Genomic DNA, 25,681 nt, shown 5'->3' on the forward strand with positions numbered 1-25,681 from the left:
TACAGACTCTTTAGGAAAGACAGACCAGGAAGACAAGGAGGTGAAGTTGCCCTTTATGTAACTGAACAGCTGGAATGCATAGAGCTCTGCCTGGGGATGGATGATGAGCCAACTGAGATCTTATGAGTGAGGATTAAAGAGCAAACCAGTGTGGATGACACTGTAGTGGGTGTCTGCTATAGGCCACCTGACCAAGAAGAACAAGGAGATGAGGCCTTCTACAGACAGCCAGAAGCAGCATCATGTTCGCAGACCCTGGTCTTCGTGGGGACTTCAACCACCCCAATATCTGCTGGAGGGACAACACAGCAGGGCATAAGCAATCCAGGAGACTTTTTCCAGACAATTCCTGACACTTCCTGACTCAAGTGATAGAGGAACCAAGAAGGAGAGGTGCTATGCTGGACCTCATGCTCACAAACAAGGAGGGCCTCATTGGAGATGTGAAGGTTGAAGGCAACCTTGGCTGCTGTGACCATGAGATAGTAAAGTTCAGGATCGTGAAAGGAAGAAGGAGGGCAAAAAGGAAGCTCACAACCCCGGTCTTCAGGAGAGAAGACTTTGGCCTCCTCAAAGATCTGCCTGGTGGAGTTCCATGGGATAAGGCCCTGGACGGAAAGGGGGCCCAAGAAAGCTGGTTAATATTCACAGATCGCCTCCTCCAAGCTCAAGTCTAGTCCATCCCAATAAATAGGAAGTCAGGCAAAAATGCCAGGAAGCCTGCATGGATGAACAAGGAGCTCCTGGCAAAACTCAACACAAAAAAGAAGTTATAGAATGTGGAAGCGGGGACAGGTAAGCTGGGAGGAATACAGAGACACTATCCAAGCATTCAGGGATGGGGTTAGGAAAGCCAAAGTCCAATTGGAATTGAAATTGGAATCCCTGGCAGGGGATATCAAAGGCAACAAGATGGGCTTCTATAAATACATAGCTGACAGAAGGATGACTGGGGTAAACGTGGGCCCACTGTTGAATGAGGCAGGGGACGGAGGACATGGAAAAGGCTGAGATACTGAACACCTTCTTTGCCTCAATATTTACTAGCAAGATGGACCTTCAGGAATCCCAGGCCTCAGAGACCGGTAGAAGGTCTGGAGCAAGGAAGATATACCCTTGGAGGAGGAGGATCAGGTCAGGGAATACCTAAGCAAACTGGTCATACATAAGTCCATGAGCCACAATGGGGTGCACACATGAGGCAGAGAGAGCTGGCTGATGTCATTGTGAGGCCACTGTCGGTAGTGGAATAATCATGGCAATTGGGAGAACTGCTTGATGATTGGAGGACAGCAAATGTCACTCCTATCTTCAAAAAGGGTAAAAAAGAGGACCCACGGAGCTACAGGCCAGTCAGCTTCGTCTCGATCCCTGGGAAGGTGATGGAGCAACTAATCCTGGAAACCATTTCCAGGCACATGAAGGACAAGAAGATCATCAGGAGTAGTTAGCATGGATTCACCTTCTATGGTGAAATGACTAGCTTGGTAGATGAGGGGTGAGCAGTAGATGTTGTCTACCTGGACTTCAGTAAGGCTTTCAGCACTGTCTCCCATAAGATCCTCATAGAGAAGCTGATGAAGTATGAGCTGGATGAGCCAACAGTGATGTGGATTGATAACTGGCAGAATGGCTGGGCTCAGAGAGTGGTGATTAATGGCACGAAGTCTAGTTGGAGGCCAGTAACTAGTGGTTACCACAGGGGTCAATGGGGTCAATACTGGGTCCGATGCTCTTTAATGTCTTTGTTAATGATCTGGATGATGGGGCAGAGTGTACCTTCAGAAAGTTTGCTGGTGACACAAAACTGGGAAGAGTGGCTGATACACCAGAGAGTTGTGCTGTCGTCCAGAGGGACCTCAACAGGCTGGAGAAATGGGCTGACAGGAACCTCATGAAATTCAACAAGGAGAAGTGCAAAGTCCTGTACCTGGGGAGGAACAATCCCATGCAGCAGTACAGGCTGAATGGAAAGCACCCGACTGAATGGAAAGCAGCTTTGCAGAAAAGGACCTGGGGGCCCTGGTGGACAACAGGATGAACATGAGCCAGCAGTGTGCCCTTGCTGAAAAAAAAAGCAACAGCATCTTGGGCTGCATTAGGAGGAGTGTTGCCAGCAGGTTGAGGGAGGTGATCCTTCCTCTCTACTCGGCATTGGTGAAGCCACAACTGGAGTACTGTGTCCAGTTCTGGGAACATTGCATTACAACACAGAGACATGGACATACTGGAGAGAGTCCAGCAAAGGGCCATGAAGATGATGAAGGGACTGGAGCATCTCTCTTACGAAGAAAGGCTGGGAGAGCTGGGGCTGCTCTGCCTGGAGAAGAGAAGATTCATGGGGATCTTATCAATGTCTATAAATACCCGAAGGGTGGGTGCAAAGAGGATGGAGCCAGACTCTTTTCAGTGGTGCCCAGTGACAGGACCAGAGGCATGGGCACACACTGAAACACAGGAGGTTCCCTCCGAACATTGGGAAACACTTTTTCACTGTGAGGGTGGCCAAGCACTGGCATAAGTTGCCTGAGCACTGGCACAGGTTGCCCAAGAGGTGGTGGAGTCTCCATTCTTGGGAATATTCAAAAGCTGTCTGGATGCGGTCCTGGGCAACTAGCTCTAGGTGGCCCTGCTTGAGCCAGGGGCGTTGGATAAGGTGACCTCCAGAGAACCCTTCCAACCTCAACCATTCTGTGAGCTTTATCTACAAGGGGGACAGGGAGGGGGGAAGACAAAAAATACTACTTCCTTTGCATTTAATATTAAAATGGATATTTTCATCACAAGTTTGGGAGGTAGAGCTGACATCTGTTTCCAGAAGATCAAGAAAAAATAGATGCTTTTGGTAGCCTCCTATTTTTTCCACAAAACTAGAGGCTTTGAATGCAAACCCTTTAGGCAGAAAAGAGTTCTTTGTAGCATATTCTTTTAAAAGCTTCTGCAAAAGTATTATTGGCAGAATAGAAAGAGGTATTCTTGTACGATAATACAGAAAAAATGTTTGGCATTACTTGAAAAGTGTAATTATTTAAGCGTAAGTCTGAAAACCTGGCATTGAAGTCTCAAGATACTTCTGTGAAGTTCCAAGAAAAGGAAGAAAAAAAAAAGATCTCTTTCTCTGAACGAATACATAAATGAACCTTGTCTGCTCCTTCTTTATCTCTTTATCAAAGCAAAAAGAGAATCTTAAAAGTTGGAAAGTTGCATTCTGTATTTTAAAAATTCTTTTTCAATAGTATTGTGGCTTTTCCCCAGCATGGCAGCCTTCAATTAAAGATTCCTTCAGCCATAACAATTGAAATGAACAAATCTCCTCGGAAAGGAATATACACTCAAAATCTAATGAAGTAATAGTTTGGTACTTTTAACACAAGGGGTAACAAAAGCAACTTTTGCTATCTGTTGCTGCTTTTTTATCTAGTCAGAAGGTAATTTGACATTTTTAGTATCTTCAGTTTTGAAAAGTGAATATTTCAAGTCTTTATTTTTGCAATGTTTTGTGTTGTTTCAGAGGCAGCCATAAATCCTGACGCTCGTTATTCCGAAATATTAACATTTGTGTGACCTTTTATGTATATAGATTGTAAAACTCCAGAAAAGACCAATTAATCTAAACTGAAATCAGCAGCTCTTTTGTCTGAGAAACAAATTATTTTCTTTCTCTAACAGCAGGTTGTTGCTCAGTGTTTATAGTTGTTCTTGGTAAGCTAAAAAATCAACATAAATGTCAGTTAAAACTGAACGTCCTAAGTCAATCTGTAAGTTTTGTGGTTTTAGTTCAGACACATTCTTTTGGTAGTTATTCACTTTGACAGTGCAGAAGTTCTTTTACTGTTATTTTGTCAAATCATTTTACAATTTTATCATTCAATTGTAAATAAAATTGTAAACACTGTAAGGTTGAGGTCTTTTTGTTGTTGTAACCGAGAAATAATTTTGGCCAATACAAGTTAACATTTTCCCTCCCTCCATGATTTTCACATCTCTTGTGCAAAAGAAGCTCCCTCATAATGACACCTGTAGGTAGTGAAAGTAGCTGTTAATCTGAGTCCAAAATAATTTGATAGGATATTTACCTACCATTTAGCTTAGCACTGTATTGCTTCTTTTTTCAAAGGCCACTTGGCCAAGACAGTTTGATTCCACAAAACATTACTCTGATTTACAAGCTCCCATTTGTACCGCTCTGTTTGGTCTCATTTTTTACTGCCTAATTGGAGGCAGTCTAATGAGGCCAGATTTTACAGGAAGGATGCACTCATTTCTTTTTCAAATACGCATCATTACTCATCTTTATCTCTCAAATTTGGGATAGTTTTGTTGCATGAATGATTTTATTTTAACAGAATTAAAGCAATTAAATGTTTAAGAAAAGTTGTCCACAAGGAACTTGTCCACTTTCAGATGCTGTATTGATGTTCTAAGTACTTTGGAAGTTTTGGCTGTCCTGTAATGTTTCTTATACCGTAGTCTACTGCTATTACGTTTTAACTATTGTTTTTATGTTAGTGTAAGTTAAAAAAAGAGGATCAATCAATAAACCATGATTTTGGTTACAGCAGTATTCTGAACAGCCTATTTACTTTGAGGCTGAAAACCACTTGACTTAGTTGTAGCCTTAATTAAGAAAAAGCCAATGAACAAACATAATTCCTCCTAAAAATGTATTATTCTTTTCTCTTAGAGGGCAAACCAGAGAAATTTTCAGTTGGTCTTTTGGAGCTTCCTTTTCGAGTTGGAGTACCTTTTAATATTCCTTTGGAATTGCAGGATGAATTTGGTCATGCAACACAGTTGACAACTAACATTAAACCAATTCTTGAAGCTAGGTAATTCAACCATATCTTTTTTCTTTTTTTTTTTTTGTCCCTTCTTCATGTGACATTAATATAGTAATTCTTTGGGGTTTCTCTGAGTAATATACTGGATAACTTTCACATAAATTAACTGGCATTTTTGCTTTTATTTCCATAAGAATATCTGAAAGTATCTTGTATATTAAAACACTCTGTTTATTTTTAAATTGATTCTGTTTTGTTTTCTATGTATTTTTCTAGTGGATTGACGTTGCAGTATGAAGAAATAACTGCAGGAACAAAGTGCATCATTAAGGGTGTCACTGCTAAAGGCTGTATAAATAGTTGCCAGGGCAAGGTAGGCTAATGAATTTAAACTTGAAGTAACATTTAACAAAAAAACCCCCAACAACACAGAGCAAATAATTTTTGTGTAAAATGGATTGTCATATAGTGTTATCTAAGTTTTGTCTACACTAATGACTACAGGTATTTCTTGGGATATTTTCAAATGATCTCTTACAGCTCTACCTGGAGCAATTTGTCTTTCCCACAGCTGCACTCTGTTAGCTGATGGGACTGGAGCTGGAGGGGCTGAGCAACACATGGGTGTGTAGTAGAGTGTACCCAGCATGCTGAATCAGCTGTCTTAGCTTAAACTGGTGCTGAAATTGGTTTAAGCCAAATCATCCTGGTGACTTTTGCACTGAAATAGCATAGGGAGCACTGAAATCTTTCATTCTTGTAGTTGAGACGATGAGTAGTAATAGTTAATATGAATGGTAACTACTCAAGCTTCTCTAGACATTTCCAAAATGCTGTTTTCACTTCTGTGGCAAATATGTCATTGAAATCCAACCTGTTACTGATGGATTGTCAGCACCTAGTGAAGCTGCTAATTTACTGTAAAAACAAAAACATATGTTACATGCTAAAAAGATTTCTTTCATAAAACAGATCTTAATGCTTCTGATAAATATAGATTTGAAGATTTTAAAAAATAATTTTAAAATCATGTATATGGCATATTTACACAGTATTCTAACCAGGTCCTAATCCTTTCATTTAGTCTTGCAGTCTCCCTTGGTAAAGACAAAGCTGGGAACTGAGGTAGCTGAAGTATACTGTTAATACTGTTGCTTAGAAAAAAGCAAATAATGTTGCTGGTGGAAAGGTGTGTATAGAGAAGAGGGAGCATATACCTGCTTATTGAAAACTGGAGGGTGTTGAATGTAATAAATTTCGTAGGTAAAGCTCAGAATTTAAGGTGAAGGGCAAAGTGCCAGGCTGTGGCAAGACATAAATTTGGTGAGGGGCAAGACCAAGAGTCCCTTAAGGAACTTGCAGTACAGAAATAATACCATACCATAGTAATGGAAAAGAAGGGCTGTTATTTTCTCACGTTGCTTAATTGCATAAAATGTTGGAGGCAGTACAGGAACTGGCACTGAAAGTAGCGGTTATAATTTATATGAAAAAAGAACTGTTTAAGATGGTAATGAAAAATAATGGCAAAAAGCAGGATGGTGGGACAACAGACTAAAAACAACAGATAATTTTAAAACATAAATACAGTGTAATTTTCAGTGCTTAATTTAAAATAAGAAGCAGAGAAGAACATAGGAGAAATTTTCAGCACCTTAAAAGTTGATTTTGAAATGGTAGCAGAACAGCTAAAATATCTCAGAGAAACAGCTAATAATAGGACTCTGGGAAGAATTTAGAAGGAGAAAGTGAATGAGAGAACAAAAAGGAAGAAATGGAGAGCATGGAAAAAATTATTTTTTTTCGGAGAAAGGAGTAAGGAAAAAAATGTCAAAGGAATAATCATGCTAAATGGAGAAGAGAAACGTGATTGAGATAGGAAATACAGAATATCACAGTCGTCAATGAAGGAAGCACTGATAGAGAAGAAAGAGAAAGCAGACTTCATTTACTTCTGTAGTCATTGATTTAATTCCACGCAAACCAGTCAAGACAGAGAGAAGGGTGTTTTGATTGTGCCTGGAATCAAATAGAAAATTTTAAGACAAGTGTGTAAGCAATATCAAGAAGACTGCTACCTTATAGGATTTCAAATACAGTCAGGAGAAGGATGAAGAACAGAGTTTTTAAAAAAGGAAAATCGTATTTCTTTATTCTTCTTTTAATTTTAAAGTACTGCAGTATACATAGAAGCAGACTTGAAAGCAAAAGGAAAGCAGATAGGGATCATGAAGGATAAGGGAAAAGAACTTCCCTAGAGGACACAGATGTTGAAAGATTAAAAGGAATGAAGTTAAAGATGTGAAATTATTAATTAGAGGCAGAAAATAGTGCAGTATTAAGAAGAGAGTATTAAGTAAAAAATTAGTATTGCAGAAAAAGGGTTGAAACTAAAAGAAGGGGAGCATAGGAGGAGTGGCTAGTGCATGAATACAAAGCTTGATTGAATGAGCTACTGAGGAATTCAACTTACATTAAATGGCAGCTATCAGCTATACTGGTTACCTATGTTTTTATTTCCTATCTTTTTTTTTCCCCTTCTTTTCCCCCTTTCTTTTTCTTTTTTTTTTTTTTTTTTTTCCCCCCAGTCCCCCAACATGTAACTTGAGTTCATGATTCACCATTTGGTTTAATGGGGCTCCAGCTGATACATGCTGCTTGGCTTGCAGGCAGACCAGTATGGTTGCCTGGCTGGTCAGAGCTGGAGAGTTTTCATGCACCTGTGTGGCCAGCCATCAGCTGGGCAGCTCATGTGTTTGATGTGGCTGCAGTTGTGATGCACCTGTCCAGGCCTCATTGTACTTTCTGCTTCTGTTACCCAGCAAACCAAAAGAATTCCCTGATTGTTTTCATCCAGTCTACAAGGTGTTAATATTGCACATACCCTGTCAGGCATGGGAAGGGCACAACCCAGGATTATGAAACTAAACCTTTCCAGAGGCAGCATTTCTGAATGTGTAAAAATGACAATTCATGAATTGCAACTAAATATTCTCAACTATCAAATATATAAAATGAAATTCACATATCTGCAGTGATACAGCATATCTGCAACTAGTTTTTTAAAGTTGGAGCTTTTAAGATTATTGATTAGACTTCTTCATTCTCTAATTTTAATGTGAAAGTCAGTTTTAGTGATGCAGTTCTACAGCAGTTGTTTTTCTTATGGCCTTATTCAAAGAAGAGATGGATAGTAATTGTGGTGCCTTGCTTCAGGCAATTAGCTAAGGAGTAATGAACACAATAATAAACTTGCAGACCCTTTCTTTAAAACTACTTTTTTTTTTTTGAACTGATATATTTTTTCCCCCCACTAAAACAGCTTCTAAGCAGGAAACCACAAGTTATAATAGCTGCTTTTAATGATTTCAGAACCATATAGTTTAACGTGCAAATAGTGGATTGAATGTCTCTGGGAATAATAACATGAAAAAGACAGATTTTAGTACAGGAAAAAAATCTTGATTTATGTAGCAGTGCAAGGAAATTTGGATAGACTTCTGAAATTTACATATATATGAATTGACATGACTGTGGGAGATAATTTATGATCTGGTTTTGTTTAAGGTTAATATTTAAAATATTCTTTTCATTAGAACTTCAATCTGAAGGTTACTCTTCCTGGTTTGAAAGAAGACACACAAATCTTTAAAATAAGATTGCAGCCTGGTAAGTATCCTTAAAATATTTAGTGAATTTCTGTTGAACTTTATTCTGACACTATTAATGAAATGCTTCTTTTCCCAAGAAGGTAAAATATTTAGTGAGGCATAAAAAGGGATATTCTAGCTCATCCAAGTGATGACTGAAACTAAATAAAGCTAAGGGCATGTCATTCTTGGCAGGAATAACATCAAACTCACAGCCCAATCTTGTCTATTATTCTAGCAGCTGGAATCTGTCTGCTTACTTGAGACTGATTTTTCACTTCTTTGTTTAATTATTTTAAATCTTTTTCTAACCTTGCTCCATTGAATGAATGAATTTCTTCTCAATTTTCTTCAGCATTAAGCCCTTTAACCTGTACTAATCTGCATTGACCTATTCTCCCTGTAGAAAACATCTTGTGAATGAATAAGTGCTCAGTTTCTTACCCCAGCGAAGGGGGGATGCTTTGGCAGTTGGGATTCTGTCTGAAATTTTTAGTGTTACATGTTGACTTTATCATAATGCAAGAGAGGAATATAGAAGTCTGTAAGTCCACTGCCCTTACCAGAATTTTATGTTTTGTGGATGTCTTGATACTGAGGATTCCCTTATATGATACCTATTATCCCTTGTTACCTGGTTTTTCTGGATTTCGGAGATAAGATACAGTTTGAAGGCTGATTCTTGGCCTCCCACGTTACCAAACTTTAGGCTTTCCCATCTCATTTTGCAGAGAAATTGTGTACTTCAAGCTTTGTTAGACCAACAATGCACACTTTATTCCATTATTCTTTATCTTTTGAGGAGTTAAGGCTTCATGTAGAAAATGGAGTGGAACAATCTGACTTGAGACAGATTGTATTGTGTATTGCTTAGTTATTTACCTTGGACTGAAGGCAACTTCATCCTTCATTAGAATCTTTTGCTTTTGGCAACGTAGAGATGCTTCACTACCTCTTTCTTCTCATTGAACTTATCCTTGGCTTTTAAAGCTGTTTTTTCAGGAAGGAGTGAATAAAAGCTGTTTCAGTCTTTGCTGTTCTTCAACCAGTGAGTTTGAAATGGAAGTTTTAATGAATGATGCATAAAGGATGTTTCTGAAAAATGGCCTTCTTTGTTCCTTCAGAACTTGTCTTTTAATAGTAATCTATTACGTCCTTCTCTTTTTTAAAACTGATAAAACAATTATATGTTCCAGGGGGTAGACTTGAATAGCTTCACTTTACTATCCAAGTGATGCCAACAAAATTTTCTTTTGCTTTTCTTTGCATACAGGTTATAGCTGTGGTGGCTTTGGTAATTAAACTGCTGCACATCATGATTGATCAGATATCTCAATATTAGTATCTTTGGTTTTAACATGTCAGGAGAAAGCTCCAAGTTTCTTTTGATGAATGTCAATCTGTGTAGTACGTAAATAGCACTATATCATGTGTTTACACCTTGTATATGCTGAAGTTCATCATGCTTGTCTCAACTGTTCCTTACTGAATTCATTCAAAAGATTGGCAGGTGGTATATATTGAAGGACAGGAAGTGTCTAGAAGTTCTCGGCATAAACCAATACACTTGAATTGGTCTAAATGGTTAGTTACCACAAATATCTTGGTAGCTTGGCTTTAAAAACTTTTTGAGATAGCAAAAACTGAAATCCAGTGTCTCACAAGTTATCTGAAATGTAACCACTGTTCTGCAATTGTGCATTTTTACAGGCCCTCCTCGCCAATTGAAAGTAAAACCAGATTCTGAAATTCTAAAGATTGAAAATGGTACAGCTTTCCCCTTTCAGGTTGAAGTACTGGATGAATCAGGAAATATAACAGCACAGCCAAAGTTGATAGTTCATTGTAAGGTAAACTGCATTTCATTATGTGTCATAAGGATTTTGAGACTTGCTTTTAAAGGGCTGGGAAAAGAGCCTGTTTTGGCATCTAGATAGAATTTATTGTCTTTAATAATTTTTGAAGTTTCTGTAGCTTGGTAGCCATAACTGTGACTCTCTTGCCTCATCTATTATGAGTCATTCAGTAAATTTCAGAATCAGAGGAACCTGGCCTTAGAAATGGAAAAGAAAATTATGTGAGGATATATAGCTACAATTTTAAGGTATTTTAGGTCATATTTGCCATATACAATGCTAAAATTTGTTCAGGAAAAAAACTTCATACCGCTTTTGATTTTTTTAGACAAGAAAACGCAAGTCTAGTCCCTAAAAATAATATTAGATAAGACTATTATCATAAGCACTTATCTAAGTTCGGAAGGGAATGGAGGTGTTACTGTGGCTTTTGGAAGTAAAAAACTTGTGCCCTTTTGGATATAGTTTTTTTTTTTAACCCAAGAAAGTGACTTTTCCAATTCTAGTGAAATCAGTCTTCCAGCAAGAACAAGTAAACAAATAAAAATGTTTTTCCCACTGCAAAATAGTCTGCATTCCATTTACACTTTATATGCGTACATTCTCTTCCTGTAGACTGGGTCTGCAGTAGTATGATGACATGTTGAACTTGATATTTAAATTCTGTTTAATGTGTGATTTTTAGAAAATTAATGAAAACAAGGTTTATTTAACAACTTAATTGAATTTATTGCCATAATGGCAAAAAAGACTAGTGTTTATGTGTTAATACAAAACAGTTGAATAAATAGTAAATTTTACTTCTATAACTTCTTCCTTTCTCGCACAGATCTCTTATCACCTGTGAAAAAACATAGGTGTTGATCTTGCAGGCTTCTGCAAAACTGAAATCTGTCAAATTTATCTGTAAATAATCCTATATATATTTGGACTTGTACGAATAATCATTTCTGGAATAATCCTAGTAGTTCTGTGAAAGAAACCTGAAGTTTAATTTTACATTTTAAATAGTTTTTAGGTGCTTCAAACCTTCCTGTGTATTCTGTGGACTGCAGTAATGCAGGAACAAACATTTTAACTGGTCCAGTTATACATGTACAGAATATCAAGAAAGACCAGATCCTGAAAGCAAAGATTGAAATACTTGTAAGTATTGATTGGGATGTTTGGATGAACAAAAGACTGAAAACAGTTTATTGTACTGTCTTGCTAGTGTACTGAAGTCTTTTATGAATCAACTTAACCCCCAAAGTTACTGTTTTAGTTACCGTAAGCCTGATAATCAGGTGCCTGCCCTTTTTCCTCTCTGGGAAATCATAAAAAGGCAAAGAATTTTTTCCATTTTTTCTTTACCTCTTACTCTTTATTTCTGAAATCCCTGAAGTGTTTCAGAAATATGCATTATCTCTGGGATTTTTCTTCCCCCTTTTACTCCCTGAATCCTTCTGACAAATTGCATTCATTGCATAAACATTTAGAGCCAGAATAGGTATGGCAACATGTTCCCCAAAACTTTAGTGAAGAAGGATATATTTTTTCAAAGGTTAAAAATCAATAGCTTTTTGTAGCATTTCAGTCTTAAAGCTCTTGAAGTTTGAATTTTTTAAATGCTGTTGAACATCCCAGTTCTCTGGTAGTCAGGAGAGCCACACTGCTGGAGAAAATTAAGACCCTGTGGTGTTTTACCATGAAAAATGTGTAAGCAAATACTAATATGGCAAGACGACCTATATGAAAGGATACTTATGATTACTCTTAAGAAGTATTTTGTAAATTGTGTAACATAGTACTTTTGGAATAGAAAACGTTTTCTAAATAGCTAGCATCAACTCTAGTATCTGTTAAAAGTTGCAAGTATTCTGGCATATCCTTTTGATTTACTTTTGACAAGTCAAGCTGATTTCATGTTTGGACACCTGGTCACACCTGGTAATCCGGAGTAGTGCCATAGGCTATTATGGAGTGATATTTATGCATATATGTATATTTAATATCTTAATTATGTATCTTTTTTTTTTTCACATGTATAGAGTTGTAAAGATGTGCCACCAGTGGAAAAGATTATTAAACTTCTTCCTAGCAGTCATGTTGCAAGGCTTCAGGTCTTAAGTATGGACGGACAAAAAGCTATTCAAATTAAACATCAGGATGAAATTAATTGGGTTGCTGGCGATGTCATGCACAACCTTATATTTCAGATGTATGATGAAGGAGAAAGGGAGATACACATAACTCCAGCTGTGGCAGAAAAAATCAAGGCAAGTACTTTTCAGTAAACAGCAGCATAATATGGGGGAGAGATACAATGCTGATTCTCTAAAATCCATAGACATCAGACTACGAAATTATATTCCTCAAGACTGTATTATTAAACATGGGAACTTCACTCTCTGCATAATAAATTTTTGAAAATAATTTTATTAAAATTGTGTCCTTAATGAAATAAAGACATTTAATGAAATGTTAAATAATGCTTCAGGGTAGTATTATGAAAAGCAGGTTAGTAATTTGCAGTGCTTCTCCTAAACACAATAAAATAATTCCGACATAGTTATGATTCTTCAGGTCTGGGGTTTTCCCAACATTTAGGAACCTTGAATAGGCATGTTCTTTCATGAAGATTTGCTTACCTATCTGTCGTGGCTTAACCCCAGCCGGCAACTAAGCACCACACAGCTGCTCACTCACTCCCCCCACCCAGTGGGATGGGGGAGAGAATCAAAAAAAAAAAAGTAGTAAAACTCGTGGGTTGAGATAAAGACAATTTAATAGGACAGAAAAGGAAGAAAATAATAGTAATAATAATATGACAATAAGAAGAAGAAGAAGAAAAGAATTAGAATATACAAAACAAGTGATGCACAATGCAATTGCTCACCACTTACCGACTGATGCCCAGTCAGTTCCTGAGCAGCGATCTGCCGCTCCTGGCCAACTCCTCCCAGCTTATATACTGGGCATGATGTCATATGGTATGGAATATTCCTTTGGCCAGTTTGGGTCAGCTGTCCTGGCTGTGTCCCCTCCCAACTTCTTGTGCCCCTCCAGCCTTCTTGCTGGCTGGGCATGAGAAGCTGAAAAATCCTTGACTTAGTATAAACACTACTTCGCAACAACTCAAAACATCAGTGTGTTATCATTCTCATACTAAATCCAAAACACAGCACTATACCAGCTACTAGGAAGAACATTAACTCTATCCCAGCCGAAACGAGGACACTCTCTTGTCCCTCTGTGTACATATGTGGAGCCTAATACAAAGGTAGAGCTTCACCAAATATGTGACACTTTTTTTGGTGAGTTTTTTTCAGAATCAGATGTTTCCTAACTCAAGATAAGTGAGGAAAACTTAATGTATGTTTTGTTTTGTTTGGGGTTTTTTTAGAGTGGTTTTCTGTATTTGGGAAGATAGGATTGGTTACTGTTGGGAAATGGACAGGCTTTCCACTGAAAGCTTCTATTGCTTGTATGTTACTTCAGCATATTTAGAATGACCACAGATGTATTATGTAGCTAGTCATTAATAATTTAGCTTTTGATTAATTTAAGAAATTTTAATTTTAGGTTAACTGGACACCTAGAATTAACAGAGAACAGTTGATTCAGGGATTATTACCTGATGTAAAAGTACCAACATCAGTAAAAGATGTACGTTACTGTCTAATTACTTATCTTGATGACCATGTGTCTTTGGAGAGTGCATTCACAGTCAGGTTTGTTCATTTGAAATACTTTTTTATTAATTATGTTGTTGGCAAAGGATTGTAGATCTGTACTTTGGGGTAAAAAAATCTTTGTACGGAAGCTGAAATAATGAAAGCCGTTGGCAAATTGACAGGGGAATGTAGGGGTGGGTGGCTGGGGTTTTTTATGCAAATTGTTTACAGATGAGAACATTACCTATGTGAAAGACTCCATCATGATCTGTTTGTATCCAGCCCTATAATCACTTTTGTAAGTATACATACACTGAAGAAGTTTATTGCTATCTTTGAAAACTTTCAGTAAACATTAGCTTATAGAATAACTAGTTTTACTGAAGAGTCAGGTCACTGGTTACCAAAGAGAAACATCACTATGAAGTTAATTGTTACCCTTACAGAAGTTACTACTTTGAATCTAAAGATAGTATTTATCTAGCCAAATGCTGGATGCCTGCATCTGGTATCTCAGTCAAAAGTGACAGGCTGTAAATTGAACTTTAAAAGTGCCTGTATGTCACTCTTAGTGAGTCTAGGCAGTTAGCTCTACTTATTGTATCTTTATAAAGTTTGTTAAGATTAATCTGATTCTAATTACTTTAGTGTATTTCATGTGGTGTTAATAGGTTAAAATTAAGTAACTTGTTCACAGCACACTGATGCCAGGGGTAAATTTGCAACAATTAGACATTTCACAGATCTGCAGTAGAAAAAAAATTACGTGACCAAGCATTAAGATTCTTTGAAATATTGGGAGCATAATACTTGTAAAAAGCTGTCCATGATGCAGCACTGTCAGAGACAGAAAAATTTTCAGTTAGGTAGTATTTTCTGTTTTAAGAAGAGCAGAAGAGCAGCCTGGATTGATACGTCTCTTCTTGAAAGGAAGTAGAACAGTGGATTGATGTATTGAATATTTTTAATACATTTTTGCTGGTCATTGAAAAGCAGTCTCAGATCAGGGAACTTCTGTTTAGAGGTTATTCTATTGTAGTTGTGACAAAAATTAACTGGAGGTCATTCTAATGGCATTTTTAAAGATCTCAACGTAATTTTTAACTTAGAACACACAAAAGGAGTAAAAAACGTTGTGTTGGATAAGTCTTAAATCTTAAATAATTTACAGATGTCAGATAACTCTTAAATATTTGGGGAGCCAGCACATAACATATGTTACCTTCATCAAGTAAACAGAAGGAAAGTCTGAGATTGTTTAACCCCAGAAAGTATTTTTAAGAGACTAGTGTTAGGCGTAGTTTAGGCTGATGACTTCTGTTTTATCATAGCAAAAGAGGAAGTGGAAATCTGATGTTTGGTTTTTTATGGTTGTTCATCTTCTCCATAATTTTTGTAATGTGTTCTGATTTTGTTTTGCTTTTAAGGAAAAACTGTATCACTAAAAATTTTAAGCTGTTAGTTGTGATCAGTTCCTTAAGAAGTCAGCAAATATTTTCGTAGCAAGGGAGACTGATACCTTTGTGTGTACATATCAGGATTAATGTTGATATTATAATTGGTTTTACAGTAATAGATGTATTTTAATATGTAGACAACTGTATGTTACTTTGGCTTAGAGGTGTTGGGGATGTTTTTTTCCAAGATTTAAAATACTCCAAACTTGAATTCTGTTTTATCTGGCTAATGATCTGATCTGTGATAAAATACTGGTAGGCAAGTTATTACAGATAAGGTAAAATCCCGTAACATTGCTGTGGTTTATTATGTAAGTAGTGTCTGATAAGCGCCTCCTGATAAGATTGAGGTGAAAGCTACTATGTAACTTGTGTGCACATGAGGCTTGATCCTGTAAATATGTGCAAGGATAAAAAAAAAAAAAAAAAAAATCCAGTCACAATGAGTGATAACTGCTGAATGCTTTATCATGCTTGCTATTATGTTACAAGTGATTACCTTCATGAGAATGATTGTAAGTCAATTTTCATATGCTGACTTAGACCACTTCCTGATGAACCCAAACACATTAAATGTAAATTAAAAGGACCAAATACACTGCAGATGGGTGAAGAACTACAAAGTGAAATTGGTGAGTGTTTGCATATTCTTCAATTTCTTGTAAGAGACATTTCTTTTTCTTTGCAGTTTATTAGCCTGTTATGTATACAGATGTCATCAAGAGTGAATTATCTTCAACTATTTTAATATAAAAAACAGGTTCACATTCTCATTCATGGAAGGATGATCAGACTTCTCTATTTGCCATTTGACAATTCTGGAGTTACTCTCTGATAAAATTTGCCTCTTCGTTTGTACATCAGGACATTCACCACACTGAGTTCAAATTGTTCGTAAATTTTTGTTTAGTTGGTGTATTCTGAAATCTTACAGGCCATAACAGCATTCAGACTATTTCAAAGGCACGGACTTCAAAGTGAAACATTTTAAGATTAACTTTAACCTAATAGGAAGGCATGTTAGAGATCAATCTTCTCATTCTCCTTCGGTTTCTGTATGCAGTTGCTACATGGCATAGTAAGAAATTTAAAATTCTTACGGTATTTTGGGACATTAAAAGCTTGTATGTGAGCGAAGAAAAGCACATAGGACAAACTAACAGTTTGAAAAACAGCTTTCAATTTTAAGATTTTTTTTCTTTTAACTTTCTAGCAAGAAATAATCTTTTTATTAAAAAAAAGTGGGAAGCACAAATATGCGATATGAATATATAGATACTTTGTTTATATACCCTTTTGATACCCACAAGATGGGGGGATCTTATCAATGTATATAAATACCTGAAGAGAGGCTGTAAAGAAGATGGAGCCGGGCTCTTCCCAGTGGTGTTCGGTGACAGGAGAAGAGGCAATGGGCACAACTGAAACACAGGAGGTTCCCTCTGAACATCAGGAAACACCTTTTCACTGTGAGAGTGACTGAGCACTGGCACAGGTTGCCCAGAGAGATTGTGAACTCTCCATCCTTGGAGATACTCAAAAGCCGTCTTGGGCAGCCAGCTCTAGGTGGCCCTGCTTGAGCAGGGGGGTTGGACCAGATGACCTCCAGAGGTCCCTTCCAACCTCAGCCATTCTGGGATTCAGTGGTACTCATGTAAATTTTCTCTGTATTGTGTGTATGTTGTATAATGTTTCATTAAAGCAGCTGCTGAGGTAATCATCCTAATAATCATTTTAATCATCATCATCTTTTTTAACAGATGTAATGATTACAGATCAGTATGGAAATCAGGTTCAGACAGTGACATCTGCATGTGTAAATTCCCTAGGAGTTTCTGGGCCTGGACTTGATAAATCAAATTTGAAAATAACTTGGCAGGTATTTATAAGATGTCATATAGTTTATTTCTCTGTGGCCTTTGTGTGGTAATTGTCTTAATTCTGTCACACAGAATTGAACCAAAACTGTGGAAAGGGAGTCAAATTAAACACTAGTTGGTAAACTGTGAGAAGAGAGAGACTTAAAGCATTAAAATCATACGATCCTGTTCTAAGGAATACAGCAGCATCTGTTAAAAACCTTATCACTGCTGCAGCTATACAATATGGGGGCCAGTTCACTTCATGCTTGAGTCAGGTTTGCTTTGTTTCTAGTCCACTGTTCTATATCTTTTCTTCTAACTTGTTTTTACTCTTTTCTTCTGTGTTTGTTTATGGTGGTACAGTTGATTTTATGATCTTTTGAAGAACCTTGTAAAACAGACTAATGATACTGTCTGCCACAGTTTAATTTAAAATGAGTTATATACCTTTTAAAATATGTTGGATATAACTAAGTTGTACATAACTCTTACACATTGAAAAACAGGTTCCTGAGAAATGCTTGAGTTTGAAATTCATCACTTCTTACACAAGAAGTCCATTTAAATTTAACAAAAGGAATAGAACTTGTAGTTTAATTTTTAGTCCACTGTCTCACAGTAAAAACAGCAAATAGTGTCTAGCAGGCATAAATATTTAAATACCATATTGAAAAAATGAATAAATTATACTTCCCTTTATTTGTTCTTGATAAAATCTTTTTTTTATTTCTCAATAGGAAAGTACTCTAACAATGAGAGTAAAAGGTATTCGGTTTAAACCTTGTTTACTTGGAAGCAAAGAATTGTGCTTTGCTTGGCGTGAATTTTCTGACTTTCTCAGAGTAAATTTAACTGCAGGATCCCCTGCTAAATTGCAGTTTGTGGATTGGCCAGAGTTAGAAAAGGTAAGTTGAACAGTTTTGGTTTGGAAAAAAACAACGGGGTTACTAGTCAGCAGGTCTTTTATTTCCAGAGCTTTTTGGAGCACAGGTTGCAAAGCTGAAAACCCTGATTTCTTAGTATTGATACTTCTAAAAATTGTCAGAATATGACAGCTCTAGAGACATTTTTTATTCTATACAGGACAACACAAGCAAAATTAAGTAAGTATTTTGCAATCTGTCTAATTATATAGACGTATTTTAAATGGGACTGTAGATGTGAAGCATTTTTCATACAATAGCTAACCACATTAGTTTTTTAAAAGTAAATTTATTTTGGAGTAATCTAACGCATGTGTATGTTTAGAACACTGTATTCCTTAATATCTCTTGAACTGTTTATTCTGTCCCATTTGCCCTTCTACAGATGATGTATTTTTCTTTTCTTTGGTGCAGCAATTTTACTGTGGGCTGGATCCTAACACCCATCTTCCACTGCTGTTTGCCAAAGATACTGTCCTTAATGGTAGTAATAGTTGGCAGCTCATCTCTCCTTTATCTGTTGTTGGGTTTTTTTGATGTTTAGGATGTAGGAAGGCAGCCCCAAATTTACTTAAGTTTACAAGTGTTTACAGTCAGAAAGTGGGGAACGGAGTACAGTACTTACATTAAATGAAAAGGATGGAGATTGTTGGTACCATTTATTTATTTGCTGGGTTTTTCTTTTATTTTTCAATGTTTACTTTGGCTATTCAAATGATAGTGCTGAAGTTGCACCAGAAGGCAAAATAGGAGAGTGGAAGCAGGTAAAAGAAAATTGGATCTCTGAGTAGAGGACAGGAATAAAGATTGGCATGTTGGGAAGATGGAGAAGAAAGTTACTGAAGAAAAAAGTGAAACAAAAGGTTCAGGGAGTATCATAATTATTTTTGCTCTCTAGAAGGTTGTCAAGGTATATCAGAAGATAAAAGTTTTAGGCCATTTGCTCTTTCTACAACAAGGAAACTGTTTGATAAGCCTCTTCAGAAGCATGTCCTTCCTTTTAGTTACATCAACACGAGTAACACATGCAATTCAATTCAAGTAGTGCATTTTCTAGTGACAACAGAATGTAAATGGGAAAACTCTAGAAATACCTTCCTGGAATTTTACAATTCTGTCATGGTCTAGCTGTTACGGGAGACCAATAGTATGGAAAAGGCAGACGCTATTGCTCTGGGGATTCCTGACCTGCCATGAATGTCTGATATACCTAGAACAGAATAGTATAATGCATTTGTTTCTCTTCCAGCCTGTTGCAGTGATTAATGGTAGAGAATTGCAGAAGCCCCTTATTGTTCAGCTGTGTGATCAGTGGGGAAATCCATCTCCTGAACCTAATGTCAAAATCAGCCTTACAAAGGGTAACAACTTAAAGGTAAGCATAGGCCTTATTATGTGAACTTTGTTTAACACAAATGTTTGTTTTCATGTCTACATTATCTTCTTCATTTTCAAGACTTTTTTGGAAAAGTGAATAAAACATTGTAAGGGCACAAAAGAATAATTAATCTCATACAATAGTAGTGTCAATGCGTAATGTAAACAGTTCCCAGGACAGATTGCTCAGCTCCCTTTCATTATAACAATCACAAATATAACAAAATTCCTATAGTATAGTATCCAAGTATAATTAGTATACATTCTGGATCTTCTACTGAACCTTTTTCCAAATTCTGCATGCATACCACCCCACCCCATCCCCCCACTTTATCTGAGGTAATTTACTGAATAATAATAATAATGATGATGATATGGTCCAAACTGGCAACCAGATCATTTTTATCTGGTGGTTCTTTGATTGTGATTCCTGAATGTATGACTTACAGCCTGTATGTAAAGTTAGTCAGCAGATTTGCTCCCTACTTGATTATCCCTATGAAAAGCATTGGCAGTATAAACCAAATTAAAACAATGAGGATGCAAATCTAACCCAAATTTAAGTGGTTACTGTCCTTTCCATGAGTGAGGTATGAGTGTCAGATGGTCTGCACATTGGTCTGTACGAAGAAAGGAGTTTGACAGAATACCCCATTCATTAAAATTTTTGTTCTTGTTAGTGGAAAAAAAAGAAAAGGCAAACTGTCAGACGTTCCCAACTGTCAGTGCAGAGACTGTTATATTGAATGTGTACGTTATCAATACAGGATGTATTCATCCACCTCTGGACATGATATTTTTTCATGCAGGGCTAGTCTTGTTCCATTTTTGTTCCTGCTTGCCATGCATTTGTGTCCCTCAGTTCTCTCAGAACACACAGCAGCCAAGAACTTTCTTTTGCTCACCCCTCAAGAACTATGCCACAGCCTCACCTTTCCCCCAATTTAACTATGCTACTACTTATTTTTATTGGATTTTTTTTTTAAGGAAATTTGTTTATATCTTGAACATTTTTCTTCTGGCTCTTTTGAATCTCTTGCCATAGAAGCCTGCTTCATAGTTCGGGATTTTTTTTTGTTTGTTTGTTTGCCCCAACTACTGCCTTTATGATAGCAGCTGCAACTCCTTGGGGCTTCTAGTTAGGTTGTTCTTGAGAGAGCATACAACCTTGACAGTAACACTGTGTGGTGGTGCTGCCTGATCAAAGAGATGTTGTGGTGGCATGCCGTGTCTTTTCAGATATTGTGCCTTCCTCCAGGGAGGACCAGCAGCATGTCTTAGAAAGTCTGCATGCTCTTTATCCAAGTGGGATATGTCCAGGAGAAAGTGTTCTGAAAGCCAAGGTGGATCATTGTTATCATGTGTTTATTACAGTGCGCTCTCCCAGAGCTTAATACCGGTATCATTTCTAAGAGTTACTTTCATACATTAGCAGAGCAACCAACTTGTATATTTGGTGAACAGACATTGGATCAGTACTCATGAGTATCTTGGAGAACCTCTTTAGAGAACTGTCCTGCCTTGGCATTTCAAATAGGTTGTATGCACAGTTTCCCAAAGGAAATGAGAAGCTTCTGGGAACTGAAAGTCTCAGATAAGCTGTCTGTCTATATTTCACACCCCGTCCTCTAAGTCTCCTAAGCCTGATATTCTGCAATTGCAGCATGCATTTCCTGTACTCAATTCTCTATCTTACAGGTCCAAAACTAAATGAGTATGGCTGAACAGAAACACTCTGAACCCTTATGTGCAGCTCAGTAGTGGAAATGCACAAAGCACTGGTTCCTGTAAAAATTAAAACTTTCCATTCTCTGATGTACAGTAATTTCAAATACAGACTTATTTGGTTGACTTGAATATACTCTTCAAAAGAGTTTATGAAATGTCTGGCAATTTTCTTTGTATACCTTTACAATGCTGCCTTCCATTTGAACCATTAAGCATACATTTTTTGCCATTGCTTTTCTCTAATGACATGGTAGGATAAATTCATGCTCCCATAGCTGATCCATTATGAATCAACTTTCACAATTTTTTTTCCTAAAGTAGTTTCATTCTTTTAACTTACTGACATGAGATTTGGGAAAGAAAATAATTTTGGAAGAAGATTGCCCAATTCAAGTATTCCAAAAACATTGTTTTTATGTAAGTGGACACTAGACACTTAGTCTCCTGAAATTTGTGCTGAAATAGCAAAGGGAAAGCAATTTAATGCCAAACAGTATTCAGATAATGATAAACATTTGCACCACGTTTTTGTGTTGTCAATGAAAAAGTTGATTTCCCTCAGTAGAGAGGAATTCATTACAGAAGAACTCGGAATGTATCCATGGCTTCCATTGCTGTCCTCCAAACTTTAAAGCTACTATCTGAGGTTCTTTTGATACATTAACAAGATATTTCTTAGGTAAGGCTAAGGCAGCATGCACACAAATTTGCAGAAGAAATAGCTTCTGCTTACTTTTAAGAGTGTATTAGTGTTCTTTAAGATTCACACCTGTTTCTATGAGAGGATAGGCATTCTCTGTCTGCTACACTGGAGTGCATAGTTTCAAAAAGTTGTGGTTGATGAGGAAAGTGAAGTGATAGCTTCTCTGCCATTTAATGTGTAAAGGCAAGTATGACTTAATGGTACTGCCAATTGTAAGATTTCACTTTCAGTGCTGGGGAAGTGAGTGCGGCAAAGACAGGGTGCACATAGAAAACACACCTTGAAGAACACCAGTGAGTTAAAGGGGATTTACTTTCTAACAATGGGATTCGGTGAGAATTCCTTTAAGTCAACAGTGGAATTTCCATTGACTTCAAAGGACTTAGAATCAGACCTAATTAATGTGCTACGTAAATAGGAGATGTATGAGGCATTTGCGGTGTTATCCTAAAACAACACTGACAAGAAGTTATCATTATTAGTGTTTGATTAAATGCCATTTCTTACAGTATAGAGATTAGTTCTTGTTTGTCATTAAGTTTTGATAAATGAGGTACTGCATCACTTGTCATAACACTTTTCTCTAGATTGTGTAGCAGTCTTACATTTTTGGCAGTGAGACTAGAATGGGGGGAGGGGAAGAGAGACACAGATGTTTTAGTTGTTTTTACTCCAGTTGTATCATTCTTTAATTTTTGCTATCCGGGAATCTCTGTGCAAACCGGAGAAACTCTGTAAAAGGGAGTCAATAGTTTGTAGAAGGTTTTAGAATCTGAAAATATACTCAGATTAACGTGTGCTATGGATGACATGATAGCATCAGTAGCAATTAAAGAAATAACATTAATAAAATATTTGAACATATTAATGAACAAAAATATCCTAGTTCAGATAAAGTGATTGTCTTCAAAAACTGGCAGAGAGAATTCTGAAACTTCTTAATATTGTATTCATAACAGTGTATCTTTCCCTAATTCAGAGTGCAAAAATACAAAGAAGCTATTGCTCAAATGGAAAGACAGTATGCAGGCAAATGAGATATACACTTTATTCTAAGACTTGATACTACTTCTGTGTCATTGAAAGAATAAAAAATATTTTTTTTGACAGATTGTTCCTTCAAACCAGCAACATAAAACAGATGAAAATGGTAGGGCTAACCTGGGAGTTATTAGTATTCATGCACCTAGGTAAGTAGTGAAACTATACGGAAAAAAATTGAGTTCTGAAATGTCGCTTGCTAGATGTATTTAAGCTGCGCATTTCATAAAGTACCTACCAAGAATTCATCTAGAGCTAAGGTCGAACATTTATTATTTATATGCCGGTGGAAGGCCAGATAGTGAGCTTTAAGAAATTAAGTGCTTAACTAAATAAAATTCAATAACTGCTTCTTTTGCTCTTCTGAGAAGCTGCTGCTCTAATTTTCTGAATCCTGTTTTTCTGCTTATGGTGAAACACAGCTTATAATTGTCAACCTCTACCTAGTGCAGATGGTGTCATAAACCAATTAAAATATTTGAAATGTACAGCCTTTGGGTGACCAGATCCAGACACTATGCTTTCAAAGTAGGAACACATTTTAGGAGTGTTGAAACCCCACTTCCTCTGGGTGCTAGCCATTGTTTTAAAGGATTCGGTAAAGTGTCCAAAAGAATTTTAAATATAACTACTTATTTTTTCTTATTTGCAATAGAACTAATGAAGTCTCATTTCCTGCAGATGTGTGTCCTGTGGCTCCTGCTTCTTCATGTCAGTCACTCTGGCTCCCCTTACACTCACATGTCCCATCTGACTTTTCAAATTCATTATTTCTATATCCTCCTCATGTTCACAGTTCTGCTACCCACTCCCTGTATCCCTGAGCTTTTCTTGCAAGACTATGTTGCTTTAGGTAGCTTAAGAAGCTAGCAATAAGTGCTTGTTCTTAAACTTCTGAAGTACTTCATGGCAGTTAATATTATTGCATTCATATCTTCAGGATTTGACCCATAATACTATTTTGCATTTGGAGGAGAATCTATTTTAAACGCTATTGATGGTGCTCAGTGTATTTATAATGCCTGCATATTGGTAGAAGGATGATGAATATTAGTTATCACTATATTACTGGAGGTTAGAAACAGGTGTGCTCAGTGGTAACATCATACGATTTATAGCATAATCAAAACTGGCTGGGGAGTACAGCCTCTATGCTGTTAAATACTATATTCCCAGTTCTGTTTAAAAACTTAAATTTCAAGTTTTTAATACTGTGAAGAAAACAAGTTATTCTACAGCAATGAAGTCATTATATAGTTGCAATGCACTTTGCTAGATGTGAGTTGTACGCAGATTCACTCTTTGGAAACTGTCAAAGCAGAATGCTCCTCAGACAGCATTTTAATTAGCTGTGCTTGCTTTCCACCTTACTGTCTTCTGCAACTTAAAGCTGTAGTTGCTAGTGTCTTACAGACAGGCAATGAAACATGATCAAGCTAATGCAATATTAAAGCAAAATTAAATTTAATAAGCTAATATCTTAAACTTACGATTTTACTTGTCTAACTGCATTAACACTTCCATTTTTTTTTCTTCCCTTTACTACTGATAACTTTTAGATATTTTTTATCATGCTTTCATGTACATGATTCAGACTTGAAGTCTGTTGAAAATTGTCTTTTCAGAAGAGGTATTTTATAAGTTTTTATGATTTCTGTATATTTCAGGGGAGAGCACACTTTACAGCTTAAAGCCTCATACAACAAGACCATGTTAGATTGTCCTATAATCACATTAAATGTCCTGCCTGATCCTGAGAAACCTGTCTGCTTGAATGTTAAATATGACAAAAATGCTTCTTTTCCAGCAGGAGGTACCTTCCCTGGTAAGTATAAGGATTCTTCGGTGGAAACCAATCACTCAAGAGCTTTGTAAACCTATGAAAAACTATTTTTGATGATTCTCCTGGTGTATATTCTTAAATTTATTTGTCTGTTTTGTCTTAGTTCTTTGTAACAACCGTATCTGAGATGCCTCTGTAACACTTGGAGAGAAGAGATACGTGCATCATCTTTGGAAAGCATTTCAAAAGACCTCTTATTTCTTTTTTCCAAATTATTGGCTTTGTCTGTCTGTAAATAGGACAACTACAGAATCTCTTGTCTGTCTTTAGTGAAATACCATATTTCAGTTTTTGATCTTGCCAAAAGATGATCTGAGCTAGTTCATGCATGTTTTCCCTTGTCTCATTTTCTGTGGAATAGTAACAAAGGAGGTAGCAATGAAATTATAGGCCAACTGTGAGCCAAGAGGAACCAAAAAGTGATCAGAAGTATGCCAGGGACAGTACAAAATATTCTTCTCTCTTGCTGTATTCTCCCACAAAAGGATGATCTTTGCTTTCTAACTAAGGCTGCTGAGTCATAAAAGAAAAAAAAACCCGTCTCATGTTTTATATGCCAGTAGTATTCACAATAAGGAAAACAGATAAAGAAGAGCAATTTATGACCATGAGGAAACATCTTTTGCTAAAAGTAAAACAGAATTTGAAACCTCTGCTTTTTCATATAAGGAAACTTGGGCATGAATAAGAGACCTATACTAACTAATTCCATTAATTCAGGAAATAAAAGTCGTCTTTACAATAACCATGGGAGATACCGTTCTTGAATTTGCCAGTGAAGTATACAAATTTACTAGCCCTTCT

At 36.7% G+C, this 25,681-nt stretch overlaps 1 protein-coding gene across 1 annotated transcript in view; it reads left to right on the plus strand.

Annotated features, from left to right (window-relative positions):
* SMCHD1 (structural maintenance of chromosomes flexible hinge domain containing 1) overlaps positions 1–25,681 on the plus strand; it is a 90,730-nt gene that overhangs the window by 40,348 nt on the left and 24,701 nt on the right. The window contains exons 20-32 of the mRNA XM_050890867.1: positions 4,685–4,829; positions 5,058–5,154; positions 8,378–8,450; positions 10,142–10,281; positions 11,299–11,433; positions 12,318–12,545; positions 13,852–14,000; positions 15,944–16,032; positions 17,161–17,279; positions 18,000–18,167; positions 19,435–19,560; positions 23,104–23,183; positions 24,702–24,859. Of these exons, the coding sequence (XP_050746824.1) occupies positions 4,685–4,829; positions 5,058–5,154; positions 8,378–8,450; positions 10,142–10,281; positions 11,299–11,433; positions 12,318–12,545; positions 13,852–14,000; positions 15,944–16,032; positions 17,161–17,279; positions 18,000–18,167; positions 19,435–19,560; positions 23,104–23,183; positions 24,702–24,859 (1,707 nt within the window). The remainder of the gene's footprint in view (positions 1–4,684; positions 4,830–5,057; positions 5,155–8,377; positions 8,451–10,141; positions 10,282–11,298; positions 11,434–12,317; positions 12,546–13,851; positions 14,001–15,943; positions 16,033–17,160; positions 17,280–17,999; positions 18,168–19,434; positions 19,561–23,103; positions 23,184–24,701; positions 24,860–25,681) is intronic.

This window comes from Gymnogyps californianus, chromosome 2 (assembly GCF_018139145.2).
Source record: "Gymnogyps californianus isolate 813 chromosome 2, ASM1813914v2, whole genome shotgun sequence".
NCBI lineage: Eukaryota > Metazoa > Chordata > Aves > Accipitriformes > Cathartidae > Gymnogyps > Gymnogyps californianus.